The sequence below is a fragment of the Pan troglodytes genome, chromosome 4, assembly GCF_028858775.2.
Source record: "Pan troglodytes isolate AG18354 chromosome 4, NHGRI_mPanTro3-v2.0_pri, whole genome shotgun sequence".
Lineage (NCBI taxonomy): Eukaryota > Metazoa > Chordata > Mammalia > Primates > Hominidae > Pan > Pan troglodytes.
The window spans coordinates 108,957,697-108,975,866 of NC_072402.2; the positions used below are offsets into that span (position 1 = coordinate 108,957,697).

The following is an 18,170-nucleotide window of genomic DNA, read 5'->3' on the forward strand; positions in this document are numbered from 1 at the left end:
TATAGCAGGCAGGCTTTTAAGAATAATAAATCCATAAATTAGATTAAAATATTGGACCATATTAATGGTTGGTGCTATCAGGAATGGAGACTTACTAGGAAGAGTTTAGTGCATGTTGGAGGAAACTCAGGAAAAAAAAAAAAAAAAAAGGCCAAAAGTAACACCTGTGAAGTAAGGTGAAAGGGCCTGGAGCTATTTAGCCAGAAATGAGTTGTGGTATAATAACTGTCATATATATGTATCAGAACATGACTAATTGTTGTTCGTCTTTGCTGAAATCTGAAAAGAAAAAAGTTCAAGGGTAGTTTAAGTGATGTATGTTTAATACTGAGAAGAAGAGCCATGACAGCTGATGGACAGGACATAAGAATGCTTATCATGGGATACATCTCTTGGGAAGAGAAAAAGGGCTTTACATGTAGCAATCTTCCCTGTCATGAATGAGGACAGGTCCTGCCTTAAGGCAGAGGGTTTACTAGTTGGCTTCCACAAGGCCCTTCTAGAACTGTAATTCTGAGCCACTTCAGATGCTGAGATTGAACTCGACACAGCCAAGTATCTGCTCTTTTAGGAGCTCCAGCAGTGCCAGAGGAGGCAGTGCCACCAGCAGCGACGACAGCATTTATTCCAACTGAAGACTTCACTCAAAGGTGAGTCAGGTCAATGTGGACCTGGGCGCTTCCTTTTCCTCCAGCTCTCACTGGGTCCAGGCACAGGAGCCCTGAGGGATCGGCGACCACAGTACTCCCTCCCCGGCCACCAATATAAGCTTTGACAGAGGATGGCTGGTTAGCTGGTGCTAGGTGGGAGGGACTCGCCACGGAGACGCGCTCAAGGAGGGATGAGTTGCGCCACCACCACCTAGGTCCCTCTCTCGCTATCCGGCGGGGCCGCCCGGACCCAGGTGCTCCCAGGGTGCGCCTGGCGCCCGCCATCCCAGAGCAGCGTCCCGCTGCGCACGGTCTCCCTCCAGCTCCGGTCCCCGCGGGAGGGCGCGTGGGATGATGCGCGGGTCCTTGTGCCTTCCCCAAGCTCCAGCATCCGGAGCCGCCCTAGCCGGCACCGCGGCAGCCACAGCCTGGGAGAGAGAAAGGAAAGAGGGAGGGCGGCGGGAAAGGCTCGGCGCGGGAGGAGGGCGGGTGAGGAGGGAAGGAGCGAGGGGGAGGGAGCCTCTCTCCTCAGCGGTGCAGCTAGTCTCCCTCCAGCGGGCGGCGACTCCGGGTTCCCCCTCGCGCCCTCTCGCAGAGGCTCGCCCCCTTCCCCGCCCACCGTCCCTGCGAGCGCGGGCGGCGGCGGTGGGCGTGTGCGCGCGTGAAGGACGCCGCCTCTCTCTCGCTCCTGCGTTCGCAGGCGGCGGCGGGCGGCCGGCTTCTCGCTCGGGCAGCGGCGGCGGCGGCGGCGGCGGCGGCTTCCGGAGTCCCGCTGCGAAGATGCTCAAAGTCACGGTGCCCTCCTGCTCCGCCTCGTCCTGCTCTTCGGTCACGGCCAGTGCGGCCCCGGGGACCGCGAGCCTCGTCCCGGATTACTGGATCGACGGCTCCAACAGGGATGCGCTGAGCGATTTCTTCGAGGTGGAGTCGGAGCTGGGACGGTAAGGCGCGGGCTCCGGCTGGGGAAGCCCGCGGCGTGCACTGGGGGTTGTCCCTCTCGCAGCGACGGCTCGGAGGGTGCGGGAGCCTGCCTTCGTGCCCTTCGATTTCTCCCTACCTAGTTAGTGTCTTGAGAGAGAGCTAACCTTCATTCAGGTGCGGCTCGAGTCCTTCCCACCCCACCAGAGCGCCTAGGCCGGTGCAGCTGTAGGATCAGCCCGACTCCCTCACACCCTCCCTCCTTCTCGCAGGCTGCCACTTCCCTTGGGTGACAGCTCCCACCGCACGTGGGCCCTGCTTTCCCAATTGATATCTTTGCTCACGATTATAGCTTGCCAGAGGGTCCTGTTTGTCTAGTTATTTTTTGGGGTGGGGGCCGGAGGGTGCTCCTCCAAATCAAGACAGAATTATTAAGTTAGATTCCTCCTCCTTCCCCTCGTCAAGCTCTCCAAAGCAAGTGACACGAGAAATTAAACTTAAATACTAGCTTCCCTGCAGAGTCTGCTCAGGAGTGAAGGGAGAAATGAATCATTTAAGAGAGTTGAAGGCAGAATAATGAACTAGTGTGGCTTTAAAGAGAAAGCAGCATATGGGATCCAGGCAGTGGTAATTAGTGAGAATGCTGCTGCTTCCCTTCTTTCATGGGCTGGAGTGATTTATTTAAATTATATATGCAACAGACCATCTCCCTAGGATTGCAGATATGTCCCCTATCCCTCCTCTGAAGATCCAAACAGGTAGCAGTTTGGCCTTTTGCATGATTCCATATGCTTTCGTATTTGTATCCATTGAAAATTATAGTTTTCTTTCCCTTACTTCCTTTTTTTTTTGTCTTTTCTCTCTGTTATCCATAGGTAAGGAGATTTATTTTCAACACTTATTTTAGATCCAGGCTCTTTAGTATAGGGAATCTGAAGATGTAATTTCAACGGTTGACAAGTTGCAGCTTCTGTACTTACTACTCCTTTGCAATTTCATTTTTCATTCTCTTTTTGCTGGAAATAGTATTGCTAACAGCCTTTTTATTTTTTCAAGTCATTGGAGGATCCAGAGCAGGATTCTGGATGTTGGTATTTAGTGGGAAGATGTAATGATCACTGCCCACTCTCCCCCCAATTTGCTACTACTATTGAAGGCTCATTGAATATAGATGTGTAAAATAGGCAAACTTCTGAATGAAAATTCAGTAATTTGTCACTGTTAAAAATGTTTTGAAGTATTTGAGCACTGAATAATGTATACATAAACATCCATTTTTGATCAAGTTTTTCAGTATTCATCTGAAGATCTATTATATATGTAGGTGGAAATGAAAGGACAATGATGTCGATTTTTGTAAGGTCCAAAACATGCCTGTTATTAATTGTATGATGTGTGACAGTGGAACCATGTAAACCTCTGAGTAAAGGGATGATCTACTTAAAATTGTTTACTGGGTGTTTTATAAACTACTGTGTAGTAGAGGAAGTGCCTGATGCTGCTGCAGGGACTGTCCCAGTAGCACATCTGTTTTCAGAGTAACATTAACCCTAGATGCCTCAAATAGGCTGACTTATCCATACACGTTGTCTTTATGAATAAGCTTCACCGTCATGAAACTCAAGAAATTCACTTTAATTTGAAAAATGGGAAAAAAATAAACTGCCAATTGTATACCCCTATGAGATGGTAGCCTGCATAGGAAAAAACTAAGAAATTTGAAGTTTGGGTTTTTTATTTTTCAGTTCAGAATTACGTGTTGCAGTAAATTTTGGAGGACAAATATTAATCAGTTATACAGAAGCTTCTCAACTTATGATGGTGTTACGTCCCAATAAGCCCACTGTAGTTGAAAATATCAGAAGTTGAAAATGCATTTACTACACCTGTGCTAACAAACATTGTAGCTTAGCCTAGCCTACCTGAAACATGCTCAGAACACTTAATATTAGCCTACATTTGGGCAAAATCATCTAACATAAAGCCTATTTTATAATAACTGTTAAATACCATGTACAGATGGGATTTTGTAGACATGGTGAGATATGAAACACAAAACACAATGTTCAAAAAACACTGACAACAGAGAACACTCTAGAGTTCCGGTTGTTTACCCTCCTGTGGTTAACTGGGAGCTGTGGCTAATGGCCGCTGCCCAGCATCAGAGAGAGTATCCTACCACGTATAGTTCAGGAAAAGATCAAAATTTGAAGTACGATTTCTACTGAATGCTATCACTTTCCCACCGTCATAAAAGTCGAAAAATCGTAAGTTAAGCCCATCCTGTTGGAGACCCTCTATCTATACATTGCTAAGATTCTCGCTCTATTATCTAGTCTTATGATTACTGTAAAAGATCACAGAGTTAAACTACGTTGAGGAACAATAAAAGCTAAAATGTCTTACTTAGGCTCTGTTTGTCAGCAGTAAAGCGTATTGTTAGGTAAGTTTTCTGTACATGGCAGCATTCGTGGGGTGCATGCTTACTCTGTTTGGCTGAGACTTTGAGAAGTATCATTTTCATTATCAGAAATTTTTAAGTAAATAAACTTAAAACATCAACTACTATTCTAGATATAATTATTAAGAATCGATAGAGCCAGAGAATGCAACAGAATGATGATCGTAGATATTGGCTGAGTGACTAAAATCTTCTTTCTTCCTACACTAGAGATCAAGTTGAACTCAGGTCATCAGTTTCAAGCCTTTACTCTCAGCTTTGGACCAAATCCACCTGCTAGTGTGACTCTAATTCATTAGTAATGCAGTTGTCATTAATATACTAAGAGAACAGTGCTTCTGATGTTATGTGTTGCTGTTGTGGTTAGCTCTAGAAAGTAGACAGTCTCCACCAGAATTAGTGATTTGTTGGCTCCTCCATTACAATTGTCTGTTGTAAAGTAGTGACTCCTGATTGCAAGAAGATTGGACGGTGACCATTGGGGCGATACACCCTGAGGATGTGTTTGGGAACTCAAGGGGAGCTACACTCCCAAGGCTATATCCACCTGAAGCCCCTGGATAGTGCTGGCGAAGGCAGGTGCTGGCAGCACTGATCCACATGGAGCCATTGAGACCAAGACAGATGTGCTCACTTTCTTTTGGCAGGGAGGGCATAGAGTATAGGGGTTAAGGGTGAATTAAAAGTATCAGGCAAAGTAATTTTCCTAAAATCACATTTGAAGACACTGTTTTGTTCATAGAGTTTTTCAAAAAGTTTACAAAAATCATGACACACACACACATTCAACTCTACTTAAAAATACGAATTGGCCATGATCCTATTCAGGGCTCCAGATCCTCGAGAGCAGTTGGTCTTTTGCCCAGTGATTTGAGAAACTGGCATTTTAAAGGCTTTTCTGAGGGAGAAGGGAGCTGCCTCTGGTCCAGATCCCGCCCAGTGGTTTGGCACATGGAATGACAGGAAATGGCCCAGCCTGCTTGGTGGTGCAGATTTCGTCTGTGCATGCAAACCCATGTCCTGTTTTCAGTTGTCTCACCTTTAGTTTCTCACTGTTGTTCCATGTTGAAAGAAAAGATGATAAGAAAACCAGATGTATTCCCAGACATACAAATCCAAGGAAACCAAACCAAATGAAAGATAATTAGAACAAGAGAAGAATGTGTTAAACTATTTTGGAACCTTTATTTTTTTTAAATTTAGTTCCCATTCCACTTACTGTAGTTTCTTTAGGCTAGGCACTTTGCATACTCCTCCCCACTGCAATGTAATTTTAAATAATACATTTATGTGTCACATTTATGTAAACACAATTATGTGTATACATTTATAATTTTAAATACATTTATTTGTCAACTCAATTAAACTAATTATATAGGATCCCTTGCTATATGTATTATTGTTTAGGAACCAAATAGATTTCCATAGTAAGGGGTGTGTGTGTGTGTGTGTGTGTGTGTGTGTGTATAAAACAGAAACAATTTCATAAAACAATGTTTATTCTTATTACCAGCAATGCCCTTTAATATTTTCTATTATATGCTGTTTGATTTCATCTATTTCGTTAAAAAAACTTGGCTGAACCCATGTGATTTCACATCCCACTAATGGGTTGTGATTCAGTTTGAAAAGTGCTGTTGTAGGCCATAAATCTGTGTGTGATAGATTAAGCTATGAGGCAGAGTCTTTTAAAGAAATTCCCTGCAGACCAATTGGCAACATTGGGTGGTATCCTTTTGGCACAGCCCTGTAGAGAAAAAGGCTCCTATCTTTGCCTCCAGGTCATTACTGATTTTTCCCCTTCTAAACATTTTGGAAAAACTCTGGTGTCTCCCTAAGGTCTGCTGGGCACACAGTAATCTGAACTGGCTAAGAGTGCCAGGGGCTGTGTTGGGAAGGAACTCAGAGACTGAGAAGTGGTATATTCTACATGGTAACATGTATTCTGGCTCCAGGTCACAGTGAGCAAATGCTTTCTATAAGGAAACACGAAAGCGTGCGTTTTCTAAGAGAAGGGCTTCAGCCAATGTTCTTGGCTTGTCTTAGTGCTCTTGGCTCTGGTTGATATAACAAGATGTCTTAGACTGGGTGGCTTAAACAATAAATATGCACAGCTCTGGAGGCTAGGAAGTCCAAGATCAGGGTCCCAGCCAATGCCTTTCCTCAGTTAGGACTCTCTGTTTTGCAGATGGCTGCCTTCTCGCTGTGTCGTCACAAGGCAGAGAGGAAGAGAGAAAGAGAGGGGAAGAGAGAAAGAAACCAAGCTCTCTGGTGCCTCTTCTTACAAGTGCACTGATCCCACAATGAGGGGTTTAGCTGCATAACCTCATGCTAAACATAATTACCTTCCAAAAGCCCCACCTATAAATACCATCATATTGGAGTTGGAATAAGGCTTCAACATGTGAATTTTGAGGGGACACAATTCAGTCCACAGCATGGCTGCTGAAGAAACAGATTCTCCTTTTTTTTGGTCAACCAATTTCCTAAACCATTCTCGTGACCAGAGCTTCTTAGATCCTTGATTTTTTCTGACACCATGCTTTAGGGCCCCATGGCCTATCTGGGTAGGTATACTGCTGGCTTCTGATCTCCTGCTACACACACTGCACTTAGAAGCTCCAGCTCTTGGGGGATGGCAGGTTTTTTATCTTACTAGGAATTAAAAATATACTTGTGCCAACCCTGTCTTGTTCTCTGTGCATCTGATTCTTTTCTCAGGCAGTTGACTCAGGAGCAAGGTGGGATTGCAAGTGGGAGAATAAAAACTGGGGCTTCATAGGGTCTTCCCAGGAACACTGACTGTAAGCTTCCAGAAGGCAGAGTCTGTGGGTTTGGCTGGTTCACTATTATGTGCTGATGTCTAGCAGAGCACTTAGTACTTAACAGGTACTCAACAAATGATTTTAAAGAGGGTGAATCAATGAAATGGGCCAGGTGCAGCATGTGTACCCGCTTCCTCTTCTTTGAGGTCTTGGTCCTGATGTCATAGTGATATTGATTCTAGTGACCCTAGGATAAGGAGAATACTGTAACCCTTTTCTCTTCTCCCTAAAACTTGCCTGACAATAACCCTAATCTCAATCAGCATTGGTTTTCTTTCTTCAGTGTGAGTATTGGTAGCTGCCACCTCTGTAGCTTGCTGTTGTTAAAAATAATGTCACTTTTCTGTTGGCAGAGTGTTTTGTGGCTCTGAAATGAAAGGGATTCAGTTTCACCTTCACTGTCACTTTACCACAGGTGTATCAGAATTAGGAGTTAAATCAAGTTGGACTAAAAGGCATGAAATGCCTCCAAGCTATACCATCCCCTAAAGTTAATGCATAGTAAATGCTAAATTTGGAAATATACTCACTGTAAAAAGCCTTAAAATCAAGTGAAGACTATGATAACATCATTGCTTTAAGAGCACACTACTTTTCCGTGTTTAAATACTGTCACAAGGTTAAAAATAACTCCAGATTTTGGGGAAAAAAAAAAAAAGACACAGGTGCCATCTGCTTCTAAACTGTTCTGGAGAACTTGAAAGAGAGAGAGAAAAAGAACACTAACCACAAAATAGCTTCAAAGAACTTTCTTGTAAACACTTTACCCTCAGACATATATGTGTGGGCTATGTGTTTGCAATAATACATTTAAGAACAAAGTAGTGTTAGCCAAGTGAAGTGTTTCAACTACTAGTTATTTTTTGTTAATAATTTTTTTCTTTTTTTCCTCTTTTTTTTTAAAAAAAAGGGGTTTTTAAAAAAACTCTCTTTTGGGAAAGCTACGTATCTAATAAACAGAATATTGATTTTGTAAAATTTCAAGGTCAAATTCATACTGCAAAATATGGTGTTTGAGTCAAGGAACCATGTAATTCAGGACAAAGAGGAACTTTTCATGAAGTTGATAGCAGCTAGAGTCAAGGTTTTACTCAAATTATATTGATCTTTACCTCAGTTTTCTTGATCTATTTGTAGTACAGGATTATCTGAAGATTTCATGACTCCAATGGTTTAATTAGGAAGTTAGGTCTAAATATCGATGGCATAGTATTAGCACATAAAGGATGTGGACCCTTCAATACAGTTTGTCAGAGATTTTCCTCAGTCATTATCTTGTTAGTGGTAAAGATCAAATAAAGAAAAGAACAGTATCTGGAGAGACAGTGATTCATAGTGATGGGTAAAGGGTAATGCAAGTAGACCTTCCTCTTTTCTCTTAGATTAGGGTTTCTCAATCTAGGCACTATAGACTTCTGGCCCAGGAAATTCCTTGTTGTGGGGGCTGTCCTGTGCACTGTAGGATGTTTAACAGTGTCCCTGGCCTCTACCTACTAGCTGCCAGTAGTGACACCCTTATAAGTTGTTAAACCAAAACTGTCTCTAAACATTGTCAAATGTGTCCCCTCTCTCCTCTTAAGAATCATGTCTTGAAGCTAGTGTTTTACACATTTTCTTTCAGTTATGTAGATAGTGAACAACAACAAGGAGATTGATAGATTATGTTAATTTGGCTTTACTGAGTATCTGCAACAACCAAATGTTTCTCCCATTTCTATGTATTACCATAAGATTTCTGTTTTATGTGTATTCCACTTCTGCTATTTGCTTAATATTTTTATTTAAATTACCTTATTTTGTTAACCTAAATTTATTTACCAAGAATACAATTTTCACTAAATTGAAAACTGTAAATAAAAGCAAATTGTATATGCCATAAATAGAAACAAATTGTAAAAATAAATTGTAATGAAAACATAGCATTTTTAGTAAATTATAGCTAGACTTGTCCACATGCAGAAGGCTGTAACTCTGAGGATTGATTTCTTCGTTAAAAAAGAGATGATCAAAGATTAGCAGAGTTAAAACCAGAGTAGCACAAATTGAAGTTTTCTTCTTGATGTAATCAGAATGATTGAAAAGTAATTGAAAAGAAAAGGATGTTCTTGCTCTCTCTTTTATTCCTTGTTATTTAATTCCATGCGTTTGTGCTACCTAAAGTCCTCTTGTTTATAGGTCTAAGCTTTTCAATAATTCTGACCTAGACAATGTATGCTGGCAGTGTGCATGTGGTGGGGTAAGGGCCTAGAGTGTGAATGAGCATGATAAATCAATATTTGGCCTACAAGTGCATAGGGTACTACTAATAAGGCACCAACAATATATTTAATAAAAGATAAATTAATGAATAAGTAAAATGAATAAAACTTATTAGAAATCTAAGAACAATAGCCATCTTCATGACAGAGTTGTGACAGAGAGGACTGGGGTGTCTTTATGGGGGAGGGGTAGACTTTGAAATTTGGCAGGATTTTAATAGGTAGAGCACTGGCAAACAGCATGTCAGGCAGATGGTACATTCTAAGCAGAGGCAAAAAGAGGACAGAAAAATTCAGGATATACATTTTTGTTTTGCAAAATTTATAAAGCATGAACATTGCAATGGCAGATTGGGTTAGCAGGGTAAGATGATGTCAGACCAAAGACAGCCTGTTTAAAAAAAACAAAAAGAGTAGGCTTGTGTCACTTGAAAACCACTTTGTAGATAAAGTAACCATTGTGAGAGAAAAACGTCAGCTATAGAAGCAGCTGGGTCTTGGGCTGAGGTTGTGGGACTCAGAATTTGCCACTACCTATAATGTAGATCAAACATGGGGCTAGATAAGAGAAAACTGATGACGTTGATTTTTTTTTTTTTTAAGGAAAAAACAATCCCATAGCCTATGACTAGGTAAGAAAGGAGAAATGTTGGACTTAGATTGGTTACCTAGACCAGGTAAAGAGTGAGTAAAAAGAGACAGTAAGTATTTTAGGCTTGAAGGCCATTCAGTCTCTGATGCAGCTCTACCCTCTGCCATGGTTGAGAGAAAGCAGGCATAGACAACATACAGACAATAGCACGTTACTGTGTTCCAGTGACATGTCATTTATGACAGTAAAATTTGACTTTCATATAATTTTCACATCACAAAATAGTATTCTTCTTTTGATTTTTAAAAATGCAAAAATTGTTTTTAGATTGCAGACTGTAGAAAATCAAACGGCTGCTAGGTCTGGTCTGTGGTTTGCTAACCTAGACCAGTCAAGCTAAACTTCTGCTCCTCCCCAGTTGCATGAGAATTTCAGGTTAAAATGATATCAAATCTTAATTTATTCAAGGAGCTACCTTTAGTCTCTCTTTCACTTTGAAAATGTCAACTTTTTATTAGTTTTCCACGTGGGCACAAGCTTTAAATGCATACTCATCTTTTATCAAAATCTACTGAGACTGCTGCAGTTACAGTTCTTACCTATGTAACATGTTTGCTAGTTCCATTTCTCTCTTTCTTCCTCCTATTTCTTTTTGTCTGATATTGATTATATGACTGATGTTTACTTCACATAATGTTTGTGAAAATAAAGAGCCTTTATTCGAAGGGCGTGAAAGTTAAATTTCCATACCATGAACAATGTTCATATCAAAAGACTATTTATTGGCGGTTAATTTGTTTTGTACATAATAACTAAATAGGTTTCAAATGGATAATTCCTCTATTATATTTAGAGTGACAATAATATGCTAAATAAATTACTGATGAAAGATTTTCCTCTAACTAGTAAAGTTGAATTAATTTTTCCATTTGCTAGTATTAGCTGTGTGTTGAATAATCCTTCTATATGCTATGCAGATGTCTCAGGTGGATAATTAAGGTCATTTAAATGAGGAACCTGTTTAAGCAATCTTTTGAAAACTTAAAATTACTCCTTTTTTATATATTGAATAGAGTTAAATTAAATCAGCCACTCATATTTCGACTACAGCAGAGGTCTATAAGGTGGGATGCCCGTAGCCAGGGTATGTGTAATACAATGAGGTGCTAGAAGAAAGTATTAGAGAATCTGTTTTGGTTTCTTTTTTTAATTTTTGTCTTTAATTTTTATTTTTGGATGTTTTAAAAAGCACATTAATGTTGGTTAAGTAACACATATATACCATTAGTAGGTACGCTAGTGTACACAGTTTGGAAGCATGTGCTCAAAAAACATTTTATTGGATGGTGACTGGGTCAAAGAATGGTAGTCATAAGTGGATACTGAATAAACTTCTTTATATTTAAATAACATTCTACTTTATGAAAAGTGAGTTTAAAGCAAATATACAGATAAATATACAAACAAAACATCATATTGCAAGGTGTGTCTTTGTGCAGAAAGGGGAAGTGGGTACATACGTGCAACTGTTATGCATCTCAAGACTACTTGATGAACGGTTTTGATAAGAACTTACTGCCATTGTAACCAAAACAGTCACATAGAAGAAAACAGAACGAGAGTAAAGGAATACAGATTGCACATCAAGCAGAGGGTGAACTTAACTTTGGCTTCAACAACAAAGTTTCAGTGGTCATGGAGTTGAGAGGGAAAAAGAGTAGAGAAATAGGGTTTGTTTGCAAGAATCTCAATTTTAATATAACTAATGCACTTCGTGGCAAATTTTGCCAACTGCTGGCTTAGGCAGCTAAAGGCACTGACCTAAAGTGTTTTGTGGACAGTACTTGAAGAGTTGTGGGCATTAGTGCCAGGATGCTGAGCTTAACACTGTTAGCAAATGTGTTGTTACCACTTACTTGTTAAGTCATGTTTCAGGGTGGTATGGCTCAAAAATTTACCAGGTACCGAAATATTTCATGGAAAAAAATAAAGAAGGCTAGATTTGAGACCACCATCTGATTGGAATAGTCTCTGAAAAAAGATAATGGATAGGACACGTTCTTACCTGTTTTCTTTACAAGTTTGTAGTAGCATGCTTTGTTAAAAGTGCACTTTCTTTGATATATGTCATGCCTGTAGACAGAACTTGACTAAAATTATAAACTGGAACATAGAAATGGAGAAGACAACAGATCTATAATTGTGCTCACACATGTCTTGTTACCTACAATGAAGTATTTGAATGATGTCTCCCTATTTTAGGTCTTTATGGACTGTTTAATAGAGACCTTCACTTGCATTTTACTTTTCATTGCTCAGAATGTTGCACTGTTAGCTTGGTCTGCCTTACTTTTACTGATTTGAAGGGACAATTCATGACTACTTTAATTTAGTAAGCAGCTGCCTTCCACTTAGGACTCTAACAGACACACAAAGTTGTTCTTTAGTTGCGAAAACTGCTCTAAGATTAGTGTTTACCTGGATTTTCATATTTGCTACTTATTCATTCAAATAAGTCATTTTTATTCAAAGCTCTCTGTCAGGGCAACCACTGAGAAAATAAGACTATGCTATTAAATGTGACCAAATTCAAAATATGTAATTCAATAAATCAGCCTGGCCTAGAGTGTTCGGTTCTAATAGGCCTCTAAAGGGTTCTTCTGTGACTGGAAACATTTTAGTGACTCCTGAGGAACCCTGGGCTCTTCCTCTCTTTTTCCCCTCAATGTGAACATGTACACTAATAACAATGTTCAATGAGGTAAACTCGTGAGCTCTCTGAGTGCAACCTGTAACTGGAGGCAAACTAAGAACCTAATAAACAGAGCTTATCATATGTATGTGTGACACACCAATGAAGTGGGAACCTGAGAAAATTTTCTGGATGATCTCCAGAAAACCAGTGCAGTTCTTTAAAATATTGACCTACTGAGGAAATGGAATGTCAGGACTGAGCTAAGGGCTGTTGGGATTGGGGGAAGTGTTTGGCCTAAGGATCTGGCTTGTGCCAGGCAAGGGCAGCAGAGCGTTGGTCTGAGCCTGAGCCAAGTAGTGGAGGGGAGTGATCCTCGGGGAGCCATCTCTAAGGGGAGAGGTGGGCGAGGCAGCTACTCAGGGTGGCTCTGAGGCGGGGAGCACCAAGCAGGCCATTCTGGACAGCTGGATTGGTGAAGATGAAGGTCTGCTGAGCAAGGCAGGGGCTAAGACAGGAACAGGCAGGACACAATTGTTACTTGACGGCCCTGCCTCTTCGGGCATAAAGCCCCGCATCTCACTCAGCTTCATTTGTAAAGTGAAGATTGTGGTAGTGTGTTCTCCACATCATTTCTGTGACAATCAAATGAGATCACAAATGTGAAACACTGAGCTCCATACCCAGCACATAAACTTAATATTATTCCCCACACAGGCCACAAGGTGGGAAGTAGGAGATAATGACTCCCACTTGTGTATTGATAGGATAAATACCTTACTTAGTTCAGTTTATACAGCCTTGTTAGCAATCTGAGCTCAACTTCCAGGCCAGTCTCCTTCCCCACCACTTCTCTTCTGTAATTACCATCATGGGATATTTACTAGGAGCTTGCTGTGATTATACTGTCTTTAAGTACGTTGCTAGTTAGTTCGAGGATACTACCAGGTGTTTATCACCAGCACCAATTCACAAGGATGAGCCTGAGGCTCAGAGTGGTGAAGCACCTTGTCTAAGCTCACACAGCCAGGTGGAGAGGAGCAGAGCTGAGATTCAAGCCCTAGTTTGTCAGACTTCAGCACTCATGCTCTTTTGCTCTACCTGCCTTGGCTGCACAGATGCCTCAGTGATCTTCATATCTCTGTGGTGTTAAGCATGAAACTCTCTTGGCCTGAAATGTGCCTTTCCTATGAATCCCTCCAGGACAGTCATCCAACCTCAGGTAGAAAGTTTCTGCCCTTTCCCCACTCATACCATTTCATAATTCCCCATCTCCAGTGTTTATGGTCTTACAGGTGAATGCTTTGTCGTCTTCACCACCAGAACATCTGCTTATTGGGCAGAGGAACCCCATATCTTATCCCTCTTTTATTCCTACTACTAGGCCCATCCCTCAGCCTAATGCCTGCCTCCCCTTAAGTGTTTCTGGAACATTGTGTGAATGAACAAATGTCAGAGGAATTAGGCAAATAGCTGCAAGAAAATCAGCAGTACTTAAAACTGTCTTTCTTCAGGATGTTTTTTTCTATACGAACCCACTTCTAAACTAGCACACTGAAATTACTTGTTCAGTACCTGTCTCCCTCTCATTAGAATGTAAGCTCTTGAGGGTCTGGTTTCTGTCCCTTTGTTCCCTGCTGTGTCCCCAGAATCTTAGCACAATGCCTAGTTTATAGTGAACACTTATTACATATTTGCTGAGTAATAAATCAGTTGCATCCGTGGGGTTTCCACAATTGAAAGTCCTTTTGAACCCAGGGAGCTCTGGTCTTTTGTCAGTCATCTCTATCTTAAAGAGCCCCCATCTCTAAGTGATCAGGAATACTGTCACCTTCTGTGAGTAGATTATCTACCTCTAAGATCCCTTCTAGTCCCAACCATGTGTGCACCTGCGTTTTCTTCCAATTGAATTCTCTGGGCGATCACCTTAGTTCTTTATGTTGTTCAGGAGACAGAGCAGCTTTTGAAGTAAGTAGGGCTCTAAGCCTGAAAGGCTTTCTAAGTGTGTTGGAGGATCCTCACATAAATTTTATTCTCATTTTGTGCTTTCTAAATGCATCACCTTTAAAAAATGTACCTATTGTTACATTCACTCATTTGTACTTCCTGCTATAGACTATACAAATGCTAGCACTAGTTGTAGATATCTAGGACAAGATTTAGAAGAAAGTGTGTTTCCTGGCTTCCTCTCACCTCTAGTTTTGCTTTTAGAAAAGAATCATTCTTTTTAAAGAGCTTGACTTATGACCTATTTGTGGCTATGTAACCAGTTAGCAATGTCCTGTCACATGGTTGGGTAACATATCACCTGACTTGACCATAGGAGGGGAAGACCTAAGGAGAGGGTCTTGAAGGAGATAAGAGCATAAATAGTCTGTTCCATGTCTATCTTTATTTGGGGATATTATTTAAAAGCCATCTACTGAAATGCTTAATCATCGATTAAAAAGAAATGCAGCTTGACATAACTTCCAAGTAGGGTTATTAACTTTACATTCCTGATGTTTATGCACTGTCAAAGTAATTATTCTGGAAATGTGTACCTTCCCATCTTTCTTTTGACAACCAGAGGCCAGGGAAGCGTAGTGAAAGGAAACTGTGGGTGGGAAGCAGAGAGGCAGACACAGGGCTGAGGGGCAGAAGGGAGGCCACTCCCTACCAGCTTTACTTCTTGTTTTCTGAGTCGTTACCCCTAGGCCCAGAGCACTTCTCCATCCCCTTCTGATTTCTCCCTGTTTCCTTCATCTCTCCAGAGCCTAGGTACCTGTCATTTCCTTGTATCTGCCCATCTTATGGAATGAATGTTTATTCCTCCAAAGGCAGGTATTGAGACCCTAACTCCCAATACGATGGGGTTTGGAGATGGGCCTTCGGCAGAAAATTAGGTTTAGGTGAGGTGATGAGGCATTAGTGCTCTTATTAAAAGAGTTGTGAGAGCTTGCTCGCTCGCTGTCTCTCATCCCTGACCATGGAGGACACAGCAAGAAGGCAGCTGTCTGCAAGCCTGGAAGAGAGTTCTCACCGACCACACTGGCACCCAATTGCAGACTTCCAGCCCTCAGAACTGTGAAAAAAATGTTTTTTTTTTTAAGTTAAGCCACCCCAGTCTGTGGCACTTTGTTACCAGCCAGAGCAGAGAAAGACAGCCCTGTACCCTTTTCCCCCATTTGGCACCTGTCTGACGTCGCAGTTTGAGGAGTGATCTGCTCTTCTTTCTCAGATGCCTGACATTTCCTCCCAGATGCTGGGGAAAGGAGGCCAGAACCCCACTTCACAAGGAGTAAAGCTCCTTACTTGTTTTATCTAGGCTGGCTAAAGCTGACTCTGAGTGGCTCTTCTTTTTTTTTTTTTTTTTTTTTTTAACAGGAGGTGGGCTCCCTAGCATGCCTCCACCTTGCCAGACCCTAGAATGGGACAATTCTTCTGTGGCTACATCCCCACTTCCTCTCGTGCCTTCCAGGCACTAGCACCTTGGATCCCACTGTGCATCCGTACCTGTTGGCTTTCCAAGTGTCAATGCCTGCCAGCTCCTGGTACATTATTTCCTCAGCAGCTGGCACGGGATTTTTTGTTGCCAACTAGAAGCTCAGCTATTAAAAAATAAAACTTGGCGCATCTTGAGTATCATATGTTTTCATCAGGACTTGGATCTGTATTCTGGCACAGCTCACACGATCACTTTGGGGACCTCTCTCAGGACTAGGAACCCAGTATTCCTCTGGGTCTTTGACCGCATTTTTACCTTATTCTGAATACATTCTCAAACCTTGAAAAACCTATGATGCTTACGATTAATTCGAGGGCTGTTTTACTTGTGTTTTGCTTGGTTTTATTGGATTTTTTTAACCTTGTCAGTGTTTCTTTAGCACTAGGTTGCTTTCTCTGGCTGTTATTGTCAGTTTTCTATCTTAAATTGTAAATTCCCGAGAATAAGATTCATGTTTCTCAGGTTAATGAATAGCTAACACACAACACTGAAATGGGGACCTTTACTGCATGACTTTGCATGAACATGAGGTTATCCAAGAAGGGAGATTTTTATTTGCAGGGATTGTTAAATATTAAGATAAATGAAAAGGACAAGTTTTGGGGTTAGAAAGACCTGCAGTAGAGTCCCAGTTCGGCCACTCATGAAGTGTGTCATTTTAGACAAATTTTCATTGAGCCTCAGCTTCTCCACCCATAAGAAGAGATAATAATGATTAAATGAGGTCAGTGCATTCATTATACATGGTAAGTGTCCAGTAAGCATTAGATATTATCGATATTAATTCTGGAATAGCTGTCTGTAAAGGTGGAGGGATTCTAGGTGATTGGATAGCACACTTTCTCAAAAATGTCATAAGATTCTAAAATTCTGGAAATGCGTTGGCAGGAGGCCTTAGTAATTCTCTGCTACTGCTTGCAGCTTCTGAGTAAGCTTTCTGAGCATCTAAGCTTCCCCTTTACCCAGGGGTAGTACATTGTGCAATATTTGTAAATATTTGACTACTGTTTTTTGATATTTCATGTATTGAAAAGAAGGTGTAGTATAACCGTAAGATTTTCCACATCTGCAGACAAAAGGAAAGTTGGGGTAGTTTAAAATAACTGCTGCATGTGGTTCTTTCTGTATAGTTTTTAGTTTTTTTTCTTCTAAAAGGGTGTTAGAAAATATTAATCTTTTTGTTGCTTTGAGGTCTTATTTACACTAACTTTACCTCTTCTTCATAGATTAATTTTTCATTCTAAATGTTGCATTCTTCACTGGGAAGTTAAATAACCAAACCCAGAATCACTGCAACTTACCTGTGATTTAGAAATAGAGTTCTGGAAATCATTTAACAATCTAAAAAAAAACCCCGTAAGTAGTAAGGAATATTTGAAAGCAGTCTATTAGTTTGTGCATGCTGATAAAACAATATATCACATGGAAGAGACATATTTAAATGATGTTACTATTAGCCATACCTAAAAAATGTATTTCTCTAACGTGATACCTAAGTTGTAAAAGAAAGTTTGATTTCCAGTTTCATCTTACATTTCTTTTATAGCTGCTTTTAATTGTCCTACCCTCTCTTCTGGCGAAGGAACTTCATTGCAGTACTTAAGAAAACAAATTAATAACCTTGAAGAAAGCTGTTAATGAGATACTCATAACTAAGGAAAAAAGTGGGGGGATAGAAATTAGATGACCTAGGAGACACCTTACTTGAGTGTCATTTAGGTAAGGGTCATTCATTCTGGAAGGCCTTTCGGTAAAGGAGGAGGGATTACAAATGATTGGATATCACAGCCTTTCAAGTTGTTCTCTGATTCTAAGATTTCAGAAGTGTTTTGGCTGTAGGGCAATGCTAAGAGTCAAAAGCAGGGCTGCAGCCCACATTAAATAACCCTATGACTTTAGTAGATATTAATAGAACCCCCAGTGGCAACGATGGTGGTACAAAGATACATTCCAACTCTGGTACCTAGTAGCTGTTTATTGTTAATGAATCTTTTAAATTGTAACAAGCCCCATTTTCTCCTCTGTAGAATGAAAATACTAGGGCCTTTTTTCACAGGATTATTGCAAAGATTAAAAAAGGTAAATTCTTTGACTGTAGTTAAGTATAAAAGCTATGCACACACTGCAAATTTTTATTTGAATAATAATAATTATGACTTTTTTTTTTTTTTTACTATTAACTAAACTGCAGATTTTATTTGAATTTCACCAGCTTTTCTACTGATGTCCTCTTTCTCTTCTAGGGTCCAGCCTAGGCAAATATATTGCATTTAGTTACCATGTCTTC

At 40.8% G+C, this 18,170-nt stretch overlaps 1 protein-coding gene across 4 annotated transcripts in view; it reads left to right on the forward strand.

The window, feature by feature from the left end:
* The first annotated feature begins 846 nt into the window (after positions 1-846).
* Positions 847-18,170, forward strand: part of CAMK4 (calcium/calmodulin dependent protein kinase IV) — a 264,464-nt gene continuing 247,140 nt past the window's right edge. For 2 of the 4 annotated variants that reach the window (XR_010156970.1, XM_063810534.1), the window contains exon 1: positions 1,279-1,591. Coding sequence is in view for 1 of the 4 variants with exons in the window: in XM_517873.9 (XP_517873.7) it covers positions 1,002-1,591 (590 nt within the window). In the remaining 3 variants the exon portion in view is untranslated. Of the gene's footprint in view, positions 1,592-18,170 lie in introns of all 4 variants that reach the window. The other 2 variants (XR_008548047.2, XM_517873.9) reach the window with 2 other exon arrangements.